Genomic DNA, 26,506 nt, shown 5'->3' with positions numbered 1-26,506 from the left:
TTTTTCGTGAGGGAAGGCATTCCCCGACGTTTTGTTACGTGTCTGTGAGATGTAACATCTGTTTTGTCCAGTGCCCGATGGAATAAAGTGAGTTTGGATGAAAGGCCAGAGTAGTATTTTGGAGATGTACTTGGGTCAACTTGGTGTGGATCAACAAGTATCTGACACTGAAAATAATTGGGATGACGGATCTTGCCCTGGTCTCAGTACTAAGGAGGAATATTGCTATTAAAGGTCAATTTCAGTTTTACTTGTTTTAATATGTGCTTGCATTGTGTCATTTTTTTGTAGAGTCAGGTTGAGTTCTGACAATTAAAGGCTTGCTTAAGTAAATGCCAACTAATGTTTAAAGCTTGTTCATTAGCTTAAATCCTGCTGTAGTTGGTAGTGTAGTTGTCATGCTGAAAGTAAATATTATGATATAAACAATGAATTTGGTTCAATGAGAACTAGTACAGTAAGCAGAAAACTGATATTTGTCAGTCAGAGTAGGTTTTAATATCAGAATTCTACATATTAAATAAAAATTAATATGTAAGGGAAGGTTATGAAATTAATACCGTGTAGCTTTCAGGATACCATGTTCTGCATCATAACAGAGTTTCACTGAGTGCACTCAGTTAAGTCAGTTTTGCAGACAGAGGAGGATACAAACAGCATTTTTTGACTTGGATTTGGTTTGCCATTCTCCTGTCTGCTCTCCAAGCTGCACACTGAAGGAACAGCCCTGTCCGCTTAGAGGCCAGTGCTGAAACTGCTGGGTTACAGCAGAGCCCGGTGCCCCTTTGGCACCAACCTTTTCCACTTTCTGTACCTACCTGCCTGAGGCTGAACCCACAAAAAGATGTGGTTGGAGGAGGTACAGCATGCACAGACTGCTCCTAACTGAGTGGGGCTTCTCCGTTGTTCTCCTGTGACCACTTGGTGAATTGAGGGACTGTAATGGGATTATTGGGGAAACATTAAAAAAAAAGGAAGGAAGGGCCAAGTGTGTTGCCTGTGTGCATCTCTGTGCATGTGACACAGTGAAAGGTGACCTGCAGTGTGGTCCTCACACTCTCTAAAGCACCTATTGCTGGTCCATGGGATAAGGAAAGGTGTTGGTTTCCTGAAGGGAACCAAGATGCCTTCTATAAGGCTGAGGTCACAGAGCATCGTTCTGCTCCTGTCTGGGTGGCTGGAGCAGGTCTGAGCTGAAAGACAAACTCGCTGCCTGTTAATGATCCTCCCACATTTTCTGGGTGTGAGAAGTGCTGTTGTCAGACACCAGGGCAAACCCAAAGTGGGGAGCTGTGAGGAAAGGAGACCCTCGGTCTGTAGCATAGTGCTGCCTTTGCTCTACCATGGACAGCAGAAGACAGAGCTGTGTGAAATATCTGCTCTTGTACTGTGGTTTTTTAAAATCATAATTTGTCGCTGCTCTTTCTTTCTTTTTTCTTTTTTTTTTTTAATAAGTAACTGCAAAGCTATGCAGAGAATAGTCAAAATCTGTAGCAAAATGATTTTAATCCTCTTGTTTTCTCCTGGGGACAGATCCTCAGCTGGGGTAAGATGAAAGTAGCCCTATTAGTATTGGTGAAGCTGTGCCACCTTGTGCCGGTTGACTTTCTGATCTGCAGTGTTAGGGAAGCACAATAGAGGATTAACTTGTTAAGCATCTTTAATGATGATTAGAAATCACAATATGATTAAATTTTTATTAAGCAATTGTCTGGGGTTCTAATAACAGTTGGTAATTTAGGCAGGACATTAACTTGCAGCTACCACAATACAAATACATGTGGTTTTAGTCATATTCTAGATAGTGGAATGAGGATTAGTGGAGAGAGAAAAGCTGGGTGTTCTCTAACCATGTGAAAGTCTTTCAGTTTGGGATCTCCTGCTGCAGACCCATGCAGTGCTCTGTGGCAGCATCCTCTGTCTTGTGTTAGATGCAGATTTATCCTTTTCCCCACTGATCTTTTTTAACGGAGAGCTTCAGTTTGGGAAGTTCATAGAACTGGGAGCAGTTTGCATCATTTCCCACCTGAGGCTCAGGGGAACTGCAGTGTCAGGGACCAAATTTGTGGTGGCAGAAAGGCCACCCGTGTGGGCTTCCTGGGCTGTGTTAGATGTACACGGATGGTTCTTTTTGGTGAGGGTGCATAGCTGCAGCTGGGCATCACCCTGACACAGCTGAGGGGCTGTGTGGGAGAAGCTGCTTCCTCTTGCTGCAGGCTCAGCCTTGGAATGGGTCTGGCTGGGAGTGCTGGGTTGGTTTCTCGTACTCTGGGTGACAAACTGAAGTGTGAAACAATACAGGTGTGTGGGAAGCTCATCTGCATTGGCACAAAGCATCACAGTTAATTTATTTCCTCCTGAAATAAGATTGGCATATTAAATGGGATTTAAGAACAAAAAAACTGTGGAGGTGTTACAAGCATTTTGTATATTACTGCTTGCAGCAAAGTAACTTAGTGCCGTGTCTGTTTTAAATGTGTTATTTTTGGAATGCAAACTTTGTCCGTAACTCTTGCTACTTTGGGTTCAGATTTTACTTGAGTGCAACACATGGAGTGGTGATTCTTGTATTAGCCAGGGTGGGACGAAAACATAAAACTCTTCATGAGTTTAGGAATTTTTTTTTTCCTGAGACATCAGCTGGTTTTGGGGTGATGAGTTCCAGTCTGACTCAGTCTGATGGGTGAACAGGAACTTTCTGCTGTGGTCAGGTGATGAGAAATGAACTGAAGGGCATCCTTTCAGTTCTTCCCACTGAGGTACCCCTGATTGGAAGGTAGTACACACAGATGTATTGCCAAAATGCCATGAACTCAAAGGTCAAGTCAAGAGAAATAATGAGATTTTGCAGTTTATCTAGAGTTACTTCAGAGAGAAGATCCCACAGGATGCATTTTTGGTGATGTTTTACAATTTTATAAATCCTTAGGGTTGTATTTTTATATTTAATTGAAAAAAAAAAAGTAACTGAGTTGTTCATGTAATCACTAAAGCTCCTTTTAGTGATTTCTTTTTAAGCAGAGAGCTCCAAATACAAAGGTATGGAGAATATATCCTCCAAAGGGCATCTGCTATAAATTTGTAGAGAGAGATATTGTGATATGAGTGAAAGGAATTGCTGGGGCTCAGGACATTGCTGCAAACACAGCAGCTCATGAGGGGTACTTTCAGCCCATGGCTAATCCAAAATATAAAAAATTGACATTTTAAGTTAAAGAAATATTATTAAATAAGCTCTCTTTACTTTCAGTTTGTAATGAGTTAACAGCAAATTTTCTGTCATAGTCATGAAGACTTGTAAGCCCTGCATTTAGGCTCTTGGTTTAGGTAGTGCATTGGGTTCTGGGAGGTGGTTTTGGGGTTATGTGTTTGCTTGACTTGGGAGTTAAGTGGACAGAAATCATTCTTCTATTTGAACTAGATATTCTGAGAACCAAATAATTTGTTACCCAGTCCTGCATTTGGGCTGAAGTTACTAAGTGCTGTGGAAGAATTTTTTTGATGCTGCCCAGTTCATATTCCCAAAAGGAACTGGCTTTCTGACAATCTGGCCATTGTTTTCTTTAGATTTCAAACAGCTTTGAAATAGATGATTAAAAAAAAGAATAAACTTCAGTGTTTTAGATTTCAAAATCATGCAACTCAAAGCCCGAAATTATTGCTGCTGCTCTGCCCTTCATTACAACACAGACTATCCAGCAAACTAAAAAATCAATTTAACAGCATCCTAGGGAGTAAATGGAGTGTTGTAGTGATGGAGGTTATAATGAGCTCTGATGTTTCTGGTATGCAAAAAAGTAGTCATCATTCTAGGATAAAGTTAAAAAAAAGGGTTTCAAAATTAGAATGCTCATTAGCTAATGGGAGGTTTACATTGCAGTTCTTTTTCTTGTGTTTTCATAGCTCTGGTACTGCAGAATTGGTCCTTAATTCAGTCAAACTGTGGTATGAGATCCCAATGCATCTTGAATTGTTCTGTGATAATGTTTTGTCCTTCAGAACTGTGTACTGAACAGTAACTGGCATTGAAGAAATGCCATTATTTTTATATTTCTAATATATAGGTATGAGGTATACAAAAGATTTAATCTCTTCTATCACAAAATAGTTATTTAAAATTTGCATATGTAGCTTGTGTTGTGTTCCAAATGTTTTTTTCAATAGAATAATGTTTCCCCATTCCTCTAATAAAAATGCAAAACAAAAGAGATATTGCTGATTTCTGTAATACCATATGGTGCTGCTGAATATTTCTTAGCAGTAAGGAAAATTGCAATAGAGATTAGGTAGAAAAGAAAAAAAAATAGCCTTTTCAAAATAGTCAAGGCAAAATAACCCTGTTGATGTAGTGATTATTGTTATTAAGAGGACAGAAATGGGGCTGTCATTATGAAGATGTATTCAGAGATCATGCTTAAATGGTTGTGAAGATCAGATATGTGTGTCGCTCAGAGTAATTTTGGGGGGCTTACTGCTTCAGAACTGTCAAGCAGGAATGGAAAATGTGTTAATTCAATGCTACCTGCAGAAATTACAATGTTATTAAAATTTGCAGTAGGAAAGAGAAAGAGGGGTCTTGAGTTTAAGCGATGGGAATTTGGATCGCGGCTCTTGGTGTAGATCTCTGGCAGATTTTTCAGTCTATCAATAGCAAAGTGTCTTTGGCTGGCCAGCAGTGTTTAGAGATGGATGAATCAGCTTAGGATGAGCTGTTCTGTCTGGCCAGCTCTGGGGAGAGCAGAGATGTGTGCAGATACCAGCCCCAGCTGCCTCTCTGGCTGGAGGGCTGTGCTCAATAAAGGTTATGTGGGAGAGAAATCAGCAGTCAGAGGTGCTCCTTCACCATTCTGCAACTTATTTCATGCAAAACATTGCATTTGCTGGACAACACAGGCAAAAATGTGATTGTGGGTGGGTGCTTGCTCTAGAAACCATTGGTGCAGTTTACTTCTTGCTAACAGTGTTTTCTTTGTTCAGCTCTAAAGCATTTCCTGTCACCCCATCTATATCAATCATTCTGTCAAGGAGGAAAAGAAAAATTTTATGAGGCTGCATTTGTACATTTTATTTTCCTTCTGATTATAACTCAAGTAAGATGGATGCCAAGAAAAAACTTGAGAAAAATAATCCTTCATCATCTTCCATTATTTCAAATAAAAATCCACATGAAAATTAATAGATGGAATAAACCCCCATAGACCGGGCACTTTCTGTCTGTTCTGGGAAGAACTACTTTGTCACAAAATGTTACAGGATTTTGGCAAGATCTGGCCTTTAATGTGCAGAAATTACGTGGTTTGAAAATGCAGGATGAAATGGAGAATGACAATTTTTTAGCAAGAGCTGATTCAGAGTTTATTTTGGATAGCCAAAATTTCAAATGGATCTCAGTTTTATTGTTGGCATGGATTAGTGGCCACAGTCATGCGATGTGTGAGGAATTAAAAACCATTTTCAAGATAGATGTAATTTCATTTTTTTTGTACCCCAAGCACGCTGGTCTTCCTTGAGCAGAGCCATCTGCACAGGGAGAAAGGATTTCTCTTTCTTTTGGATACTCAACATATTGATGAATGTTTCTAAACTTTCGGCTTCCATTTTCTTTTTTGTGAGCATTTGTTTCCATTTTGCTTATCTTTGGTATTTCTGTCCTGTGGTTTCCATCCTGCTTTTCACACTTAGGTGTCTCTACCTTTCTCACAACTCCTATAACTACTGTATTTTCTCTGTGCTGAGCTTTGTATTGACTTCTCAGTGTTGTTGAAATGTAAATGAATCCTGGCATTGTGCTGGTGCTACTCCCAAGTCTTTCAACAGCTTATGAATTCAGATTTGTTCTGTAGGGAGCATCTGAAGTCCCCCTTAGAGAAAAGTGGTACTTTTTCTGTGCTGCCTCCCTGCAGCCCAGCAGGTACTAGGAGGTGTAATCAGCTGTGTCAAATTAGGAGCCTCTATTAGCTTGCATCTGCCCTGGATGGGTGTTGTTGTTTTGTTCAAGGACAGCTCATAGTATTAATTTCAAATGCTGAGATCTGGGCTGCTGCAGGTTTTTCTCATCTAAATGTCAACTGCATGTGACAAGTAGAATAATATAAAATAATTGTAATTTTTTCTCTAATCAAGCAAAAGGGGTGTTGAATTGTTTAATTACTGGCTTTGCCAGCATGCAGATGGAAAGGCTTTTCAGGTAAGTTGCTCATACAAAATGCCTAAAATGGATAGTAATTAACAACTGGCTCTTCATTGGTATGTTAATTATGCTGCCATTTGTCCTGGTGCCTGTCGTTCTTTAAATGTTCAGTTACACTGAAGTGAAGCGTTCACTTCCTGGCAAACACAGAATGTATCAGAACAGTTTGACTCTCAGATATATGCAAATATTTTATGGGAAGAGGCATGCCAGTAAATCACTGAGCTGCAAAGAACAAAAACACTGCATATTTGTATTCCTCAGAGGTAAAAGCAAAGGAACCTGCGTGTCTGAGGAACCTGCAGGGCTGATTTGGAAAAATTATCCCTAATACTTTCCCAGTATTAACCCAGAGCACAGTTCCATGCAAGTAGGTAGTTTTAGGAACTTGTTGCTGCTGGCTGTTTTTATTAGTGAAGGTAGGTGGACATCTGGATGCTGTTAAATGCCCTTGAAATGCGTATATTTAAAAACTGTATTGCTTGTAATATTTGGATGGAAAATTTGAACTGAACTGGAAGTGCTTTTAGAACTTGGGACAGAACAAATTATTTTGAATACAAGAAGAGTTAAAATAACTTGTTCGGTAGTCTCAGATTTTATTCAATTTACTGTTAAATTCTTTTGAGAACAGAGATTGTGTCCTGTTTTCTGGACTGTGCTTTGCAGATTGCATCCCCAACCTCCACATCCTATTGCAATAAGTAAAAACAGGCTGTGTCTGGTCTGTCTGCAAGTCATCCAGTAGTGTCCTGAAGATGGCCAGGCTGCTGAAGGTATATGGCAACTTTGCTGTGAGCAGCCAGTGAGTATGAGGCTGGTATTTTAATTTGCTGAGCTTCTGCTGCATGGAAAGTGGTTAATCAGCCCAGCACACAGTGACCCTCACACATGGCAGAAGTCAGCCCCTGGAATGAGGTGCTGATTGTAACAGTAGCTGTGGGTAGTGGATTATAGCCATAAAATTAGCTATTAAAAGGCACTAGCTACTGTGTGTCACTGCCCTCTGCATCATGTTCCATCCTTTCCTGGACAAAAAATTGTATTGCTGTTAGAACTGCCAGGCCGTGGCTGAGCTGGATTTCCACTGTGTTCTGTCCAGTGAAGTTGCTAGCAAAGTTCTAGCTCAATTTTGAGCCAGCTTTAAACACTTAAAATAGTGATAGCTAGAAAAGCTTAGTTTGCAATGATAAATTCTTGTGTTCCCAGTCACTGATAGGTGGCTCATTTAGCATGAGTACATGGAAGTTGCCCTGTGGTCCATCTGTTGACTACTCTGTGAGTCATATTCATGTCACAGTATGTGGGACACCAGTGTTTTCCTTGGATTTAATTTTTTTTAAGCATCTTTAAGAGATACTCTGTCCCTCTGCATATAGATGTCTCACCCTGAAAATGTTTTGCACTTTCTGTAATAAGTAGTAGTTTGACCAATAGAAAAAAGGCTGTATAATTAAAACTTCCTTTTATTGTAGTGAGATTTTCAGTGTAGGAATATAGTGGCAAATTATTGCTACTATGTTCAGTGTTTCAGAGGTAAGGGTTCTTCTGCTATGTTTTTTATGTTTTCTTATGTTTTCATCTAAAATATTTCTGGTTTAAGGGAAAAAAAGAAAAAAATTATTTGGTGTGCAATAAGGTTTGTGGGAACAGCAGTTGCAGTATTTTTGCTTACTAGTGAAGGTTTGAAATATGCATTTTCATTGTTGAAATTGAAGTAAATGAACGATTACTATGAAAAACATAGGAGCATTTTCAAACCCACTTATGAAGACTGGAAAATTGTCCTCATTTTCTAGCTGCATCTCCAGCAAAGGGGACAGTGGACTACTGGAATTAAAAATGTCTTAAGTGAACATAACAATCTCCCCCAAATGCCAGGTATTGAGGCCTACAGGATCCAAATTTCCCAGTTTTCTGAAATAAGTTCTTAAAAATGTGTAATGTCTCTCTGGATTCTCTGCCATCTGTGTGTTAGGGTTGGTCCAAGTGAAACTATTTCTCTGGAACTGGATTCTCGCTAACAACAAAATGTTCTATATCAGACTACATGGAACCTCTACCAGAAATAGCCCTTAACAGACACTAAAATTAAGTATAAAATTTCCATTATGGATACTTACAGAATAAGACAGCAATAGGGAATTTTCTTCCTTCTTTGTTGTTGATGGTCACTGTGAAGTACTTGGGTGTATATGAGTCTTTGGGCTCCTTGTAGTTTATTCATACTTGAAACTTGGTTCTTGAATGATCACAGATGTTGGGTTGTTTTTCTTCAAAGTAAAACCCGAGTGTTCCTGGACTTTCTGTACTCTCTGAGCTGTTTCTGATACACTCAATGAACATGTGCCTTTCTGAGATGTATTAGTCTTTTGCTTAAATATATCTTGGTACTCTTTCACATTTCAGACAAGCTAACATTATACATTTCCTAACTGTTTCCTGACTCAAGACGTAATCATATTTTGTTTTAGTGCTGTTCTCCTTCTGCTTCAGAACTCTTTGGTTCTGAGCTGTAAATGGGACCGAGGTGAGGATTATAATGGTCTTTAATGTTTTAGGGGAAGCTGCCAATCTCAATATCTTTGATCTCCAAAGTGTTCCCTTTTGTCACCTGTGTTACTCCCTCCAGGTTCCATGCATGTTTTAAAAAAAGGAGGCACGTAAATATGTAAATAATGTTTGAGGTTAGGCAGCTATAGGATGGAAAGAAATCTTAGTGCTGGTGTACAGTAGCTGAATTAAAAGGTGTGTGGTTTTACTTGTTGGCATTTTGGTTGAGTACTATCAGCTGGAGATGTGTGAGTGGGTGGAAAGAACAGTAACGTGGAGTTCATGCTGAATTATGTTTTGCTGGAGGAAAGGCATTCATTAGTCTCATAGCTGGCACATGCCTCTTTATTCCTTCTCTAAAGCAGTATCTGACGACTTTGATGAAAAGGTTGATATGACATTAAGGAATTGGTTCTGCCTCATCTACTGATGTGCAAAAGCCTTTCTGCCCTTGGCAGAGCTGAGTGAGACACGGGCAGCATGCCAATCCTCACTTTGCTCTAGGAAGGGCACGCGTGTGGTAGATGGTTCAGGGTTTCGGGAGCCTTGGCTCCATCTGAGCGTTACAGTGGAGGTTAATGATGGGGGATCCAAGCTCGGCTCCAGGGTTCATCGTGTCTCCACCCACGCCCCTCTCTGGGTTTGTCAGGATGGTCCTAAGGACAGAACACTCTTTCGTCATTGCTAAATTTAAAATGAATGTGGTAATTAGGAATAAGAATTTCAGTGAATTGCTGCTGTGCAGGAAGATTCCTGGCTGCTGCACCCTGGCTGCACGTTTCTCATGTGTTGCTGGCTGACTGCCCCATGCCTGAGAATCGACCAGGGCAAGAAGGCAGGCTCGTGGTACAGCCCTGGACAGGGTTCAAGCTCACTACAGGCTTCCTACTGAATCACTGACAAGTAACATTCACATGCCACAATTAAGTCATCTGACTTTTGTTTTCATTTATCTTACCACTGGTTTGCAAGTCCTGTCTGTAAGACTGTAATTTGAGGTGTTTTTTTCATATGTATTAGTTGTAAAAATGACGTATTTATAAGATGCCTATGCTGGGACAAGCAGAGAATGTGTTTCATTGTGATGTACTAATTGATAATGTTTTATTAATAGACTTTTATTTCAACCACGTTTATGTTGGATTATCAAAAAATTTTCTTCCCTTTGGGAGGAAACAGAGAAAGAAAAAGGAAAATATACAGCTGCTTTCTCTCTGGAAACAGCAGTTATTATTTATTCCAGGCACATGAATAACCATTAATTTGTATTTTCTTTACAGAGTAGGTAGGATATTTGGATAATGTGCTTTTTAAGTGTTTTGGCAGAATATACACATGATAGATAGTTATTTCAGTGCTGAACTAGCAACAATCCACTGGTTTTAAAGAATTAATATAGATTTTACAACTTGCATCATGTTGTCTTATGGTTGCTTTTGACACTTAAATTTGCCTTTGAAAATGCATTAGTTTATTCTTATCCAGTTATAGTTTGTATTGAGACTGAGAGCAAAATGCACATTGCTTCATACACCAAAGAGATGATCAAACTATATGAAAAACACAGTTGCACTGAATGAAAATTATGAGATAGTTTTCAAGTGTTTGTTGTGCATTTGCAAGTTAAATTTTAAAAGCAGAAAAATGTATTATATATTATATGGGGGTATTTGATTAGTGGATTAAATCAAACTGCTCTTTAAATCAAATCAATGAGCTGTCCCTGGAAGTAAATACATTTTTAAAAATGAAATCATGATTCTTTCTAACGTTGAAATGTAAGGATAAAGTGTTTGTAGTGACTTCTTGGTAAATGCATGTGGCTGCCACTGGTTGTTTGCTTTGTTACGTAGAGTCCCTGTAGTAGCTGGAACCTGATTGCCAGGTTTGGAATTCAGAATAATCTTGTGTGTCCTGTGTACTTGCCTGTGCTGCTCTTCAGTCAGCAAATAGCAAAGCTAAAACCTTACTTTGGTCAATATTTACAGACAAACAATCAGCTTGTTTTCTGACAAACATCCAGTTTGTTTACAAGTGAGAGTTTTTTCAGTATCATTCTTCACTTCTGCATTTGATATATGCACAGAACTGTCTGTATGCTTTTGGGAACAAGTGGCTTGTAATGGATGTCAAGTCATGTTTAATGTGAATATGGGGACATAGGAAAATAATGCTTTGTTGTTACATGCTTTTTTTTATTGTTTAGTGGTTCACTGGTAGAATATCCAGCACATCTTGTATTCTGTAATTCTGAAAAAGCAAGTAAGAGCATGGCTGTTACTGCTGAGCACACCAGAAAGTCTAGCACAGCCTACTTGGAAACAGCATTTCTCTTTTGTTTAAACTGGTAATTTTAAAAAGAAAGCATGATACTCAGTTTTATGAAATATGTTCAGGAAGCAGCTCTGGGAAGAAGTTAAGCAGAAAAAAGTGTTCCAAAATTCATGAGAAATTCTTGGGAGTGTAGGAAACTTAAAGTAACACTAAGGAATATTCTACAGCAGAGCTTTGTAGTATTTTGTATTTTCTACATGACCATGAAGGCTTCCCTTATGCCATAACATTGGGGTGTGCCATTTTGAATATTTGTAGGAATGAAAAATTCTAGAAAGTAACAATAACAACAACAGCAAATGCCATTTTGAGCACCCAAAAGCTTGTGAACTTCTATTATTTTTTTTTTTATTTGCAGACATGAAAGATATAATACGTGAAATTACCTAAAAGGAGGAGTGTTCTAAAAAGATTTAGTGAAGGGAAGGGGCAGTGAAAAGTAGAAAATCAGTAAGACCTTTATTTGAAATGTTGTGGGTTTTTTGCTTGCAGAAAAATTCAGAGTTTGGGAAACTCATCTGCAAAGAGGAGGGTAACTGCTGATGTGGGTTGGTGTATGAGATTAGTTAAGACATCAGAAGATGTTCTGAAGGTTGTCCTTGTTGGGAGGTTAAACTGAACACATCCAGATTGGTGACAGCTGCCAGATGAACATTGTGGGAACACTGGTGTGCTCTTTTCAGGTGGCTTGTCGAGATTCAATTCAATTGGAGTCTGGAATTTTCTTAGCCACAGCCCTCTTCCATGGTCTGAAGGCTGGACTACAGTATTTTGTAAACTGAGCAAGGAGTTTGAGAAATAATGGCTGTTCACTTGTACACCCCGTTTGAATCATGTTTTTTGATCCTTCTTGCTACTACGAGAAAGTGAGGTTGGCTGTTTTCTTCAGTCTTTGGAGAAAAAAAAAACTAAAAGAAATTTTAATCAGAAAATCTCCTTTGACTCAAAGGAATTTCAGACAGGCATAAAATGAACTGACTATTTACAATGCTCAGGCTCAGGCTGGGTTTTTGAAAGGAGTTAAATGTGAGGTTTTTCCCCTGCAGTTTTTAGGCAGAGAATGTTGTATTAGAAATTGTGAGAAAAGAAAGAAGTACTGAGCCACACCTTATTTTTATAATGTTTTTGAAAAATACTGATATTCTTTTTAAGGTGTTTCACAAAAAAAATCTTATTCTTAATAATGAATTGGGGTGTGAAAACACCTGAAAGGCCAATTAATTATCATAACATCAAATAAGCATCATTTGCTTGTTGATCAGGCAGAACTGAAGTCATTAGTGCTATCAATAGAGTGCTGTTTAATGAAAACAATAGCATTCTGATTATCCAACAGTGCCCAAGGACACTGTAAATTTACTGATAATTAAGTATTTGGTAACCCAAGTTGCTGTTCTGAATGAAATTTAAAATTACCAGACCCTTCTGAGGCACTCTTAAAAATCTTTGTAATAAATAATAAAGGCATTTGAAGGACACGAGTCAGTAATTTTCAGTGGATAACTGGAATCAGAGTGGTCCACATTTCACACCTTTGTCCTCGGGCTGTGTTGCTCCCAAGCTTTCTGCGGCTGGTGGGGAGCGAATGTCTCGGTGTGGTGTGGTGGGAGCACCACAAAGACCTCAGTCTGTGACCACAGTGTGGCTTGCAGGGCAGCTCTTGGGCCACCCCCAGAGCAGTGGTGCTGGGTTTGGCCGGATGAATTTGACAGTCACCACTTCCTCAGAAAGAGGATGTACAATTCTTGTTCTTGCTCACCAGCCCCTTGGTGACTGCAGAGATTCCTGCTGGTGATTGCCCTGTGCTCTGTTGGAGGCAGGGCAGGGGTAGGATAACACTTCTGTTTTGGTCTGGCTCCATGCATTTTCAAATTCCTACATTTAGGATAAATTATATAACTACTCGCGCCTGTGAACTTAGAACAATGCTCAGTGAAAATGAGTTATAAGAATGTTTTTATGAAACAATTATAAGAGGAGAGCAAGAATTTATTATTCACTTGAACGTTTCTGCTCATTATTTAAGAAATATGTTGTCAAATTTCTTTGAATGTGAACCAAAAGTTATAGTTATAAATACTGCCTCTCATGCTCATGAGATCTGATAGCTGGTTTCTACTGTAATTAACAGAAAATACGGACAAGTGATGTTGGCAATGAGTTTCATGTGAATTCTGTGCATTTCTGATTAGAGGAAAAAATGAAATAGTTGAGAGAAGACATTGGATTGCTGGGGAAGCTAAGCTGCCCCTGATCTGCATTTAGTTAAAATCCATTTTGATGAATGTTCTGGACAGATTTATTACCAATTAGTTTTATTTCTTTGTGTTTATACAGCTATTGACTATGTTTTATGTAGTTGATAGGAGTTTAGAGCACTGTCATCTTGTTATGATGTAAACTCCGGAGAGCCACGGTATTGATCTGCTTTTTTCTTATACATACCATTGCAAGTATTTTAATAGAAGCTTCAAAATAATTTCCACAAATTGGCAGTTGAACTTGTACATGAACAAAATAGATTTGTGATCGAGCACTGAAAATGCTTGAAATCTAAACCATGATGACATAGTGCAGATAAACTATTGGGCAATTACTACTTTATTATTTCTTTATCATAAAATAGTTACATAGGAATTTATAAAAGGAAATTTGTTTGCAAATATTTTTTTGGTGATTATAGAACGGGGAAAGGAAACAAGATGAGTTTAGGAAAGAACAAATAGCAGTGATTGTATAAAACTTATAATCAGTGATCCAGAGCAAGGGCATACAATGGAAAACACTTGTTTTATTGTTAATGAAATAAAGTAATAGCAGTCATTGGCTAATTTCCTATCTTTTGTACCTTTGTAGAAGAAACACACTTAAGAAATGCTACGTCTGCTGCTCCCGATGTGAAAAACTGCTGTCTTGTCCTGAAAGTAAAATTTTTCAAGCCCAGCATATCTTTTCTAGCACTGACCAAAAGCAGGTGCTCGAAGGGGTATAAAATCAGAGTAAGCATGAGTGGTGATTTCCTGGCTACCATCCTACCCTCCAGCCAGCCAGTGATGTTTGATTTGTAGAGCTCAGTGAATTTCTTATCCACAGCTTTAAATAGGCTCTACATAACACCTTATAATTTTTTTGGCATCCACAGCTGCCCATTGTAGGGAGTTTGGGACATCCAGAGATAATTGTGATTGCTCAGGAAAGCTTGGCAAAAACAGTAAGGGTGTGGGAAGGTAAGAAAGATGAGAAGGGGGAAGTTGTGGGATAGTGTGGCAGTGGCTGAAACGCTTTGACATTGCCTTTGAGGAGTACACTGGCTTGGGGTGACAGCCAAGATGGGACAAGCCATGCAGTGGGAGAAGGAATCCAGGCTTAACTCTTCTGGTGTTTATGTATGTATATATATATTTATTTATATTTATATGTGTGTGTGTGTATATACACATATATGTATATATGTGTGCACATACATCTATATCTATATCTCTGTGTGTGTATATATATATGTATGTATGTATATGTATGTGGTCGTGAGAGTGGCCAGCAGAAATAGGCTGCTGTGCCAGGCAGGAGATGAGGAGTGGTTGGATGAGAGAGCTTGTCTTTCTGTGTAGACAGAAGTCCAATCTCAATAAATCTTAAGAATGTAGAGGCAGATATGACAAAACACATCCATAACTGAAATCACAGTAAAGCTGATATTATGGCCCTGTGGGTTATTTTTTTTTAACTTGCACTTGCAAACTGGGTAACTCTCAAATTGTTCTCTTTGCTTATTTACTAAGCAACAAATTTTATCAGGCCCTTTTAACAATTAGTGATAATCATGTGGACAGGGCTGTATGCAGGTGTTTTGCCTAATTCAGGATTATTGTGCCTGGCTTTAGTGTAGCTTTAGCTGGTCTTGCAGCTTCCACTTTACCTCCTGATGTTTTACTGGATGAAATACAGCAAGTGTTCCGTTTTAAAAAGGGAAAAAATTGTCCTGTACATGAATTTCTAATTGAGTGCCAACCAAAACAAGATAAATGAAACAGACTTGTTAAATGAAGACTTAATGGACTGAGCATGGTCTGTCTCTGAGAAACTTGAAGGAAAGTCCTTGGAGTTTATTATTTTTTCCTCATATTTGTTTGCCCAGGCTGGGTATGTGCTTGCACAGTTTTTGTGAGTTCATTAATGGGTCGGCTGTGGGCAGTTGTACATAACAGAACAGCTATATATGCTGTTTGCTGGGTCTGATGCTCAGTAAAACGTATGGAAAATAACACTGAATGTTACCTTCTGTTTCTTGCACATAACTTATAATTATGCAGCTACTTTTGGCAAATACAAAATGTCAGAGAAGGAGGGCACATCACCATTCATTTCAAATGGAAATGATGCATAGTTTGGGGAGCCTTGTTTTTTTGGTGATTTGCTTGTTACCTTTGCCACATGTCAGTAAGATCAGCCAAAATATTGTTAATAAAACCAAGGCACATTAATGTGGAGACAATTAAGTGTGGAATTATGTTGTACGATCGCATTATCTTGTCTGTAGTTGCTGAAGACCAGGTTCTGCTGCTGTTGTCTGCTGTTTTAGTGTGACCCTTCATGTAAGCTAAGCACCTGCCTCTCTTCTTTTAATGATGTTTACATCAATCCTGAAGCAGCCTTTCCAAGTCAGATTTTCATCCTCTCTGTAAACTGGTCTTTTACAGTAGCTGCCCTACTTCCCTGCCCGATTTGCATGTGCACTTTCCCACTTGTAACTATTTATGTCTGAGACATTTGCCAAGTGTTGGAGGCTCAGGTTGTGTTATCGATGTGAGTCTACCCCAGGTCCTTGGGTTTGCTTCTGGCCCACTCCTTCCTGCACTTCCAGACTCTGGATGTAAGAAGTACTTTTCTTCTAAGGTGCAGTCCATCATAATTGTGGTGGAGACCTGGGTGCTCTTCTGCTTGAGTTAAAGCCCCACTTCTGCAAGGGGAAGGATTATCAAATTTTAGGGGCAGGCCAGGTGCTTAGGTTCAGGTCAATTTTCACCTTCATTCTGCAGTGCAGATACAAGCCTAGGTTTAATTCTGAGGGGGTTTATTGTTTTTCCAAGACTAGACATGCTTTCAGAACAGGAGCCATTAAGGCTTCTTTTTTAACCTTTGCTCCCTGTTCTGAATTTCAGCAACCTCTTTTGAGGTGAATGGTCATAGTTTGGCAGGACTTGTCAGCAGTTGGATGCATTGGCTTATTAAAGAGAGTACGAGAAATAGTTCACCTCAGTCAGAGGCTGAATAGGTCAAGAAGAGATAACATGGAATTATGAATAAGAAGTGGAAAAATAGCCAGGGGAAAATGCAGGGCCGGCCATAAGGTGCAATGTCATTTGTCAGAAAGATAAGAGGAATGAAGAGGCAACTACTTTTTCTCTTCTTCCCAGGCTAACTTTAGGTAGGCAAGTGCATCTTCCATTTGTTGCTTCAAGTTCAGTTTTTAGTCTATAACATTCTCTGCAGTGGGTGCAGAGGTGTGACTCCTGTCTTGTTCTGGATTGTGCTGATTGATTCTGAGTTTATTCAATTATATGGGTTGCATTGGTCATTTAGGCAGTGAATATGAATGTGGTCCACATATTTTCCTTACTCCATGACATCTCTGTAAATTTTTGTTCCTTGACCACAGGGTAGATATGGATGAATGGAATTACCAACATGACTGGAATGAATAAGGTGATTAACATGAAAATTGCAAATTAAAATAAGAAGTGCTGTCAAAATAACATTCAAAATCAGCATGAAATAATTTTTTGGTTTTACTGATAATGAGATTGATGTTTCCACAGTGGGCTTTTTGGGTACTGTGGTTTGTACATGGCATATCTAATTTTGGATGCTTCAGAGGATCCTGGTTTTGAGTGTTGGCTGCTCCTCCTGCAGTGATTGGACTCACATTGTCCCTCAAGCTGAGCACTTGCAGCAAGAATTCCCCTAAAGAAGACCAAAAGTCTCTTTTGTCACAGTTGACTTCCAATTCTTTGTCTGCATCCCACCTTCTTTTGCACATCCAGGTGGTGTTGTTGGGCTGTGGGGCACACAGAAGGGTGTGGATTGCAGTGAGATCCCAGGACATCCCACACGGATGGCTTGTGTGAACACAGCAGTCAAGTCTGGAGGTACCACAGAGGGTTTCTCTTTGACTTCAAAACTTGCTCTTCCAGTCTTCTGGTGGGGCATATGGTTCCAGCCTGTGACTTCAGAACTTGCTCTTCCAATCTACTTAGGTGCGTCACTGACCCTGCATCTCCTGCAGAGTCACAGCAGAGAAGGCAGGGAGCGAGGTAACTGGATTTGGCCTCTGGAACAGCAGTTAGGCCACTCTCTGAAATGCTTGGTCCCAGTCTCTGCTGAACAGACAGTGCCCCTTCAACTGAGCAGCTCAATCTCATCATCTCCCCCCCCGCCTGAGTATGCTTAACACTCACCTGTGATGCAGGCAGAGGATAAAGCTCTGATCTTCATTTTGAAAAAGAGAACGTTTCTCTAGTAACTGCTCACCATATGCCCTAATTTATCTTCAAGATTAGGGGTGGGCCCCCCTCACACCCCAAAGCACAGGGCATTGTGGTGGAGGGGAAAGTTTTTAGTTAATTAGGATTTTTGTATTATTCCTGTCTTCGTAGCTCCTTCCAGAACCTAAATAGTTAAAGTAGAAAATGTTAGTAATTTTGCTGCAAATAAATTGATCAGTATGCAAGACGGTTGTCACCGGCTGAATCATGGTCCACAGTTAAGGTAAACAGATCTGTGATGACATTTTCTGAGCGGAATACCAATGCTGCTACATTTCTTCCCAGAGGTTTCTGACTCTTCTTATATGCGGATAAAATTTCTCTCCAAGAAGGTTTTGTTCGCAGGAAAGAAATAGCATCTTTGTAAGAGTCTTCCTGAAAGGTGGGATTTCTTGTATTTTGTGATTTATTTGTAATCGTAATTCTGTCGAGAGCATGGCGAGGAATGTTTTTGCTTTTCTGCATATCCTCTCTGTACAGTAGATGTTTTTGATGTGCAGTCTATTTAAAGTGTCTGGCAATGGAATGCAAGTTAAACAGTATTAACAGAGTTATCAGGAACAATGAAGACGGGGTGTTTTTTTATATTCTTTGAGAGTGAGCTCTGTTTTATAATCTCTGCAGTTAATACATAAAAGCAATGACTAAAGATCCAGCTAGATTTTTAGCATTAGTATTTCTGTGAAATATTTTTAACTACATGATGGCTTTGTATTTTTGTTGGCATATTCTAAAGTAAGAGCTATGATATAGTTTATTCTTAAATGTCTCTGTGCTAGGCAGAAAATCCCCCTTGCAATTGACTGCAATCAAAACCATTTAGCTGAGATGCATCTAACTCCCGTATGACTTCAAGGTGATGAAAAATACAGTTTCTAAAGAAGTTTTTGAAATCTGCTTTCTGAGAATATTTAAAAGAACATTTTGAAATCGCTGTGTACGATGCTGTTGATGGGATTCGTAATTCTGTGTTTAGCCTTAAATCGACATTTACTTGCAGTGATTGACATCTCAGCCATTCTGTGGATTCGTGGCTGGAAATCTGTCACATTTGTATTGATAAAAGTAGAATTTCCTCTCGTTTAGTCAGGTGTTGGTATCTGACTTTAGTTGTGTTTATTACAGTAGATGCTGAAGGATAAAGGAGCCCTGTGGAGAGCATGCTCAGTGGTACCTGGCACGGAATAGCAAACCTGGAGCTGGTCCTCACAGTAATGTCAGGGATTCAAAGTCTCTGGGAGTCAGCAGAACCATTTCTCCAGTAGACTTTGGGTTTAATCCTGGCCCTGGCCCTGTCTGCTGTATTTAGGCAAGGGGAGTACTGAGAATAGTGTAATTAACAGAACCTTTTGTAAGATAGACTTAGGAAGTCTTGTCATGCACAGCATTTCAAAGCTTCCCAGCATGATGCGTGGCTGTGGTTTGTGGAGAGGAGCAGAGCAGGGGCCACCATCTCCAGAGCTGTGTGATGCTGCTCCCTGTGAGGCCACCTGGCCAAGAGCTGTCATTCTCTGGGGGATACCTCAGCAAGTCACAAATCTGTGTCAGAGGCAAGACAGAGCTGCATTTCAGGCAATGCATCTGGGGTGGGGCTCAAGATTTAAAGTTTGGGCTTGAGAGCTGTGGTTTAATAATTCCCTAGCAAAAAAGAGAAGTCCAGGTTCATCCTGGCGTGCTGCACTTTTCAGTGGTTCCTGTTCTGACTGGGGCTCTCGTGCACTTTCATGGTATCCTTGTGCAGCATTTAGCTTGCTCTTTGTGCTTTGCTTTGTGAAGTGCACAGCAGCTATTTCTTTTGCACATCTATGCAACAGCTTGAGACAAACGTGGATTTTTGGGGGAATAAATCCCTGTATTTTATCCTAGTATTTTAATGTGCATTTGCAGGTTATCTTTTATTTTAGAAACATCTGTGAATATTTTGGGGTCGACCGAAATGTGGCACTGAAGTAAAGTGTAATGCCCAAACTTTGAATGTTCGGCAGTGAAATTAAGTATAGGCAGAAATGGAGGGACTAATTCTGCTTTTACATTGTTCCTGGATAAATGTGGCTCCTCAGGGATCCCCAAGATGAACATAAATATTAGTGGCAGGATCTGGCCTGCTCCCAGACATGACAGTGATAAGACAAGAGTTGTTAAATGTTGTCCAGCTGGAGGAATGTTCACTAAAGATTGTGAGTGTTGTGCTGGGTTTTGTTCTAATAACATTTCTGTGTTCTTTGGCAGATCTCTAGGAACTCTCTAACCTCCAAATGAAATACCGCATGCATTTTTTCAGCAAAAAAAATATTTCTATTTGACACTAAGAAACACCTTTTAAAGATTATAAAGTAATTTGTTCAGAACCCTGCCTTGATAGTTACAGATGATTTTCATGAATGTTCAGCTTGACCTTGTTTCACTTCCTGAGAGTTGTACTGTTATGTTTGTGCTTTAATTTTGGGTAGAGTAAGCAACACTTGTTTTATTTCCGTTGTCAGAAGGGAAGTCCACTCTTTGAAAATTCAGTCTCAGAAAGAGAACACCTTGTTTCCCAACACTTGTTTCTGATGAAACACTTCTGTGAGCATCAGTGTTAATGCGTATCTGGACATGATCTTTATGATTGTTGAATCAGCATGTCTTTTTTGTTATTTTTGTTTGTTTGATTTTTATATATATCTGTAACCAACTTGATGCTGCAGGTCTGGGCTTCCGTACTAATTTATGCTCCAACAGAGTGACTGGGACTGCCCTAAATTTGTGTGACTCTACAGAATTGTGAGCTACTCGTAAGACTTTATGTTACTTTTTTCTTTTGGTCTGTATCTGATGTGTTCTCCTGCTGTTTTTTTGTGTGGTTTTTTTTTTTTTTTTTTTTTTTTTTTTTGTTTTTGTTTATGCTAGTAGGCTCCATGGGATGCTTCTCTACCACAGTATTTCTATCTGAGACTCCAGTTTATGAGTGCCATTTTTTCTTCTCTCTCTTGTTTTCTTCCCAGAGCATACATAGACAGGTAACTTCACAGATGTTTAGTCAGAGAAGTAGCTGATTGTTCCATCAGATTTTGCTTTTGGCTTTGCCTTCCCAGTTGGTTCTTGTTTTTGAGATAACATGTCAACGTTTTTACTTTTCTCACCAGGCATATTTTATAAATGTAAAAATATCATCAAGATCTGCTTCTTTTTTTATATTCTCATGAATGAGTAGAGATAAAAGTAATTTGGGAAACACTTCAGATCCATTCCTTCTTCTATCCATATGTTCTTGCAGCCTTCAGCTCTTGTGAGTTAAGTTCTTACAGCCACAATCTATTGTTTACATTTCTGCCCAGCCATCCAAATTGGATAGAGCTCCTGGCACCCAGGTGAGCACTGAGATCACTTTGTCCTCTCTGTCCTCCTGTAGTGCTCTGGTGTCACTGTTGGTACACCAGGGTAGTGTGTGAGGAGCTCCACTGCTGCCCTGCCTGGGTCAGCTTCAGGGTGTTCCATGCTCCATGGTGCTGTTCCTTTGGAGTTGCTTTCCTTGCTGTGTGGCTTGAAAGAGACCAAAGCCTCTTGGTTTCTCCATCAGCAGAATTCTTAATTCTGTTGTGTCAGGAGAGAGAGCCTGGAAAGCTGACTGCTTTTCTCAGCAGTGTATGTGCACCTCGAGCACCTCACGAGAGCTGCAATAGCTCACACCGTGAGTGATGTCTGACATGGGAAGCTCTGAAAAGGAAAGGTAAATTGGGTGTCTTACACACTGATACATGTGCAGATCTGCCACATCTTCACCCCAGTGCTGCAGAATGGGAAGTCTTGTGATTTGAAGGGCCTGAGCCTTTCCTCCCTCTGAGCTGAGCTTTCATGTGGATGAGTGTCAATGAATGAATTTTTTTTTTTATTCTTGTGCTCATGTGTTTGGAAATTGAAATTTTTTAAGACTTCCTTCTAGGGCTTAATGAGCTTGGCTTTATTCTCCTAGGGCTGTGAAGACGTATCTAAAGGCTGATTTGTCTAAGAAGTTACTTTTTGTATTGCACTGTCTTTGATGTGCAATTCTGTAGAATCAAGATATCTACACAGTAATTCTTTAGCTTATACCTTGATAGACAGATGATCTGTGTGTTGTGAAATGTTTTCTTTCATGTGTTCTTGGACACTGACATAACTGAACCTCTGCTTTGGCCATTCCTTTTACCTTTTTTTCCCCTCTTTGTAAGAAGTACACAGTTCTGTTTGTCCTTCCTACTTGAATCTTGATAGCTGCCCTTGCCTCTTACATTTTCATACATGTAAGGCTGAAAATAAGTGAAGAAAAACAACTCATTCTGCCTATCCACAACCACCTACATTGGACAGTGATCAAAACTAACTGTCTGGGTCTCCCTGACTTGTCAGGAATGAGAGCAAGGGCTCTACAGAAAGGTTTGCTCAACCTGTTTTGGATGCATCTCTTGAGTATGGGATGCATAAAGGAGAGCAAGGGGACTTTGTTTCCTTTTTTTTGGTGAGCTGTAAAGTTACCTTAAAAATTAGTTTTGGCTTTTGGATGCAACCCTTGGTGTGTTTTTTCATCATCTTTGGTTTAGATTGAGGAAGATGAGGTTGCAAGAGTTTCTCATCACTGTACAGTATTGTTCTTACTCTTCAAATATTGCTCAGAGATGATCTGAAATTGTCTTACAGTTACTACTTTAAAAAAATCTGGTCTCCTTGATGATCTATACTGAAATGTGTTTCTGAGTGACAGGGACACTTTGCAGGTAGATTTATTATGGTTTTTACCATCTGCTTTAATAAATGAGTGAGCAGAGCATTTCAGAATGACCTTCGGTTCTGCCCGTGAGAGATGAGTTTGAATGTTCTGAGTGAATTATGGGCATTAGACAGCTAAGGGTACTTATTCTGGAAATAGTGATTTACCAGTTGTTTGCATGCTGATGCTTTTATTTGTCTGGAGATATGCTAATGTGCATAAATGTTGTGTTTCCACATAGCTGCAGCTTTAGCCACTGTGGAACTTTCTGTGGTGTGGGGGCACAGGCAGCAGTCTCATCGTTTGGCCTTGCAGACTTTGTTAAAAAGTATTGGATTGCTCTGTTGCTTTTTAGTTGAAAAGGAGTTAATAAAACTAAATGTACTAGAAGAAATCCATGAAATCAGTGAACAGATAAAATGTTATTATTTGAAATGCATAATGTTGTATAATGGATGTGTATAAAGTGTGGCAGAGATGGAAGTGCTCTCCAGACATAATGAAAGAACATGGATTCCTGTTTCCATAATTGAAGTTATTTCATACTTATCTGTTGGGGAAAAAATAGCAGAATTTTTTAAACAGATTTGCTTTCCATTAGTAATTATATTTAGCTGCAGCTCCAGATACCTTGCCAAGTTTTTTTTTTTTTTTAAGTTGGAAGGAAGATGCATTTTCTTTCAAGATAATTAAATGTTTTGACTGTAGATTTTTCCTCCAGAGTGAATAAAGTATATATGCATTAGGAAAAAGTTTTAATTGCTCATAGAGTTTATAAGAGTTATACAGAGGAAAAACATTCTAAATCCCATGCTTAATAATGGGATAGAAGAAAAAGCTCTAAATATGTTAAATTCCACTTTTCTTTTTTGAAGTGTAATGAACTGTTATTAATAGACTTTAGAAGTACTTGCCATTAACAGTCTGAAAACCATTGCATAAAGTAAGCTTTTGCAGTTTCTCTCATCAGAATTTTGAGGTTTGATTAAACCTGTGGTTTTACCTCGAGCCCTGGCAGAGGGTGACTATCAGCCTGGATTTTGGGCTCAGTTGTGCTCTGCAAGGCACCACACAGAAATGTAGGAAGCCTTTGAGCTCTTCCAAGTTCAGTGTGGCCCTCTGAATGCCTCCAGAATATAAATAATAAAAACCAGTATCACCTGATAATTCATCTCTGCTCTCAACTCTTGGCCTCTCTGGCAAACTGAGTTTTTGAACTTTTATTTCTCTTGGTACCCTGGTACCATGATCTGCAGCTTCATTTGCCTTGGGGTTTCAGCTCTGCATTTCTGTACAAGGCACTTTAACTGTTGTAGAAGGTTGTTGGCCTTCATCTGACAGCCTCTTTGAGACTTAAAATGAGACCCATTAGGTCAGTGGAGTTACAGAGATACCTACCTGCAATTCTCTCTGTCTCCCAGGCACTATAATGTCTGTTGACCTAGCTGGGCTTTTTGTAAAGGGTCTGTAAATCTGCTGGGTTTTATTAGGAGAGCTTTACATTTCCTTAGAAATAAAAAGGAAAACTTTCTCTGTTTGTTTTGGGAAGGGCCTGTGTCTAATGTTACCAGCAGAGGTTTCTCGTTGAAGGTAATGGATTAAGGGATTTCCCCCACCTCTTCCCCTACCTGTGCCTTACAGAAATGGCATCAGATATTCCTGGCTCGGTGGCCTTGCCAGTGGCTCCCATGGCGAGTGGACAAGTGAGGATGGCAGGATCCATGCCTTCCAGAGGAGGAAAGCGTCGCTCTGGGTAAGCCATCTCCTTTTCTTCAGGTCTGAACCTGGAAATTACTTGTATTGGAAAACTCAAAATGCACCTGTATACATGTGTGTGTTTATTATGTAATGTTATATTTATGTAAGCTGCATTATGACATTAGTCACTGATGTTTTGTTTTTCTCTTCAGTGCATCTGTTCTTCCTGCAAGATCAAACTTGCTGATAAGCATATGGCTTGTTGTTATGCTTGTTTCAAAAGATTTTCAGGTTTGGCAAAGCATCCAGAAAGGAGTTTGGATCATGGGGCTATTGTAGATAAAATGAATGCGTTTTGCCTATATCTGTTTAATCTCACAGTGATTTATCAAGTGAAAAAAGGTAGCAAGATTGCACATGAGGACTTACTCAACTTCATCTGAAGGTTACACTTGGAATCTCTTAGAGAGAAACCTGTTAAAGATGTTTTCTTTATAGTTCCAGGTACAGAAATAGCATGAGAGCTCACTCTTCAGAGATTGTGGACCACAATATTCTAGGTCTCGCTGGAAGCAGCACAGTCTTCTTCTGGGAGAAGGGCCTGAATCAAATTCAGCCCTTAGACAAGCTTGAGGGCTCTGCTAAAGAAGAAAATTTGTTTTATCTAGCATCAGAGGCTGATGTGGTGTAGGGGTAGTTGCCCACATCAGATTTCTCTGTGGCAACTCATAGTAATTCTCTGTGTTAGAAGAAAAGTGTAGCAAGAGCTTGAGAACAGAAGACAGCTCTCTAGTGTTAACAACTCCCTCCTTTTTTTAATCAAAGTTTGGTCACAAATAGTAATGGTTTTTGGATGATGCTCTCTCAGAGATAACTGATCTGAGAGTCTCTTCAAAAGAGATTGATTAGTCTTACGTTTAGTCTTAAATCAGGCAGTGGTGGGGCTTAACAGGATCAACAGTGTGAGTGAAATCTTCACTGGTGAACACCTGAGGAGGACATTATTCCTTGCAAGAGCTGCTCTAAGGATTGTTCACCAAGGTATGTTGCCAGTTCTGTGTGTCTGCTCCAGTAACAGCACTGGAGTCCAATCTTGGAGTGAATTACCAAGGGGGAAGGTTGACCTTGCCTCGAAAGCGGAGCAAGGTTGGTGTGATGTGAACACTCTCGATGGTTGTTCTGAGGGGTGTTGCTTTGGACAGAACAGTTTGAATATCTTCCCCCAGTGAGTGCCCTTCTGATGCTGAGCTAACTGTATGAAATTGGTTTGAGAAACTCCTAAAATCTGTCTTTGACAGGCATCACATTTTTATTTTCAAGCTGCTCAATGAGAAAACCTTTTTAAACTTGCACTCAAAAGAAAAGACATTAACATCTTTTCATTGCTACCTAACATAGATAAGGTTTTGTACTTGAGTTGCAGGATATTTGATCTTTTTTTGATCATAAACCATGTCAGCTCTGAATATCAGTTTGCAATTTACTGTTGCCAAGGTTTGATGCTGCTGACTGTGAAATATTCTGATATTAAATACTGGCTTGATATTAATTGAAGTGCTTTAACTGTGGCATTTTAAGTATTGTCATCTATTTGTGAGAAGGTGAAGTGAGGGGAGGGCGGGAGGAACATAAAATCAAATTATTTAAAATGTCTTTAACATGTTAATTAAGTGAGTAAACTAGTATAGGTTCACTTTTATACCTGGATTGTGGTATTTCATCTGTGCACCATAGCTCTGTACTAATTGCCTTTCTCCAAGCCTGAGTTGAGAGTGCTTTTTTTATTATTATTTTTATAATTTTTTAATGTTTGCTCTGTATATATTCAGACCTTGAGGGAAAGAATGCCTGCTGTGTCTAATTCCTCTGAGCTTCTCTTTGAACAAAGTTGCACCTAACACTGGGTCCTTTCCCTGCTGTTCTGGTGATACGTCTTTGTACACCTCGGTCCTTGGGCATTTTAGGAGTGTTCTGTGTCAAACATAAGGGAGTGGAGCTGGCATACCCAGCCAGCTTTCCCAGATCTGGTTATCTCTGAAAATTGTTTCTTTTTTCATAATTGCTGAGGCAAGCTGGCAGAATAATTGCTGTGTGGACTTGAATGTAGATCAGTTTAAACTCATTGGCTGTCCAGAAGGTGTTTCTGCCGTGTCGGCATTTGGCGTCATTGACAGCTTGGGAAAATACTTTTCCTTTCTATAAATTATACCAACTACTTCACAGAAAAAAGGGACAGCATAAGATAAAGCACTGCAGTGGTCAGTGACTATCTTAGATTAATGCACCCTCAGTTCTTTATTTAATGTGGGTTTAATTCAGGCTTTGCTGTATTAGAAGATAAGGGGCTTTTTCGCCTTCCTGGGCTATGTGTGCTTGGGCAGGGAGGGTTGGAGTTTTTTGGATGAGCTGGTTTCAGTTGCATTGCTTTTGTTTTGGTTCATGATGTAGTCTTGCCTTTTCTCT

The 26,506-nt window shown here is 39.5% G+C and overlaps 1 protein-coding gene across 3 annotated transcripts in view; it reads left to right on the top strand.

The window, feature by feature from the left end:
* The window catches only part of ARNT2 (aryl hydrocarbon receptor nuclear translocator 2), a 96,938-nt gene that overhangs the window by 739 nt on the left and 69,693 nt on the right, over positions 1-26,506 (top strand). For 2 of the 3 annotated variants that reach the window (XM_038146770.1, XM_038146773.1), the window contains exon 2: positions 23,987-24,098. In XM_038146770.1, the coding sequence (XP_038002698.1) occupies positions 23,987-24,098 (112 nt within the window). Of the gene's footprint in view, positions 1-17,525; positions 18,002-23,986; positions 24,099-26,506 lie in introns of those variants that run through there. The other variant, XM_038146772.1, reaches the window with a different exon arrangement.

This window comes from Motacilla alba, chromosome 10, assembly GCF_015832195.1.
Source record: "Motacilla alba alba isolate MOTALB_02 chromosome 10, Motacilla_alba_V1.0_pri, whole genome shotgun sequence".
Lineage (NCBI taxonomy): Eukaryota > Metazoa > Chordata > Aves > Passeriformes > Motacillidae > Motacilla > Motacilla alba.
The sequence above is the reverse complement of the archived record's forward strand: the minus strand, read 5'-3'. Positions and strand labels throughout refer to the sequence as shown.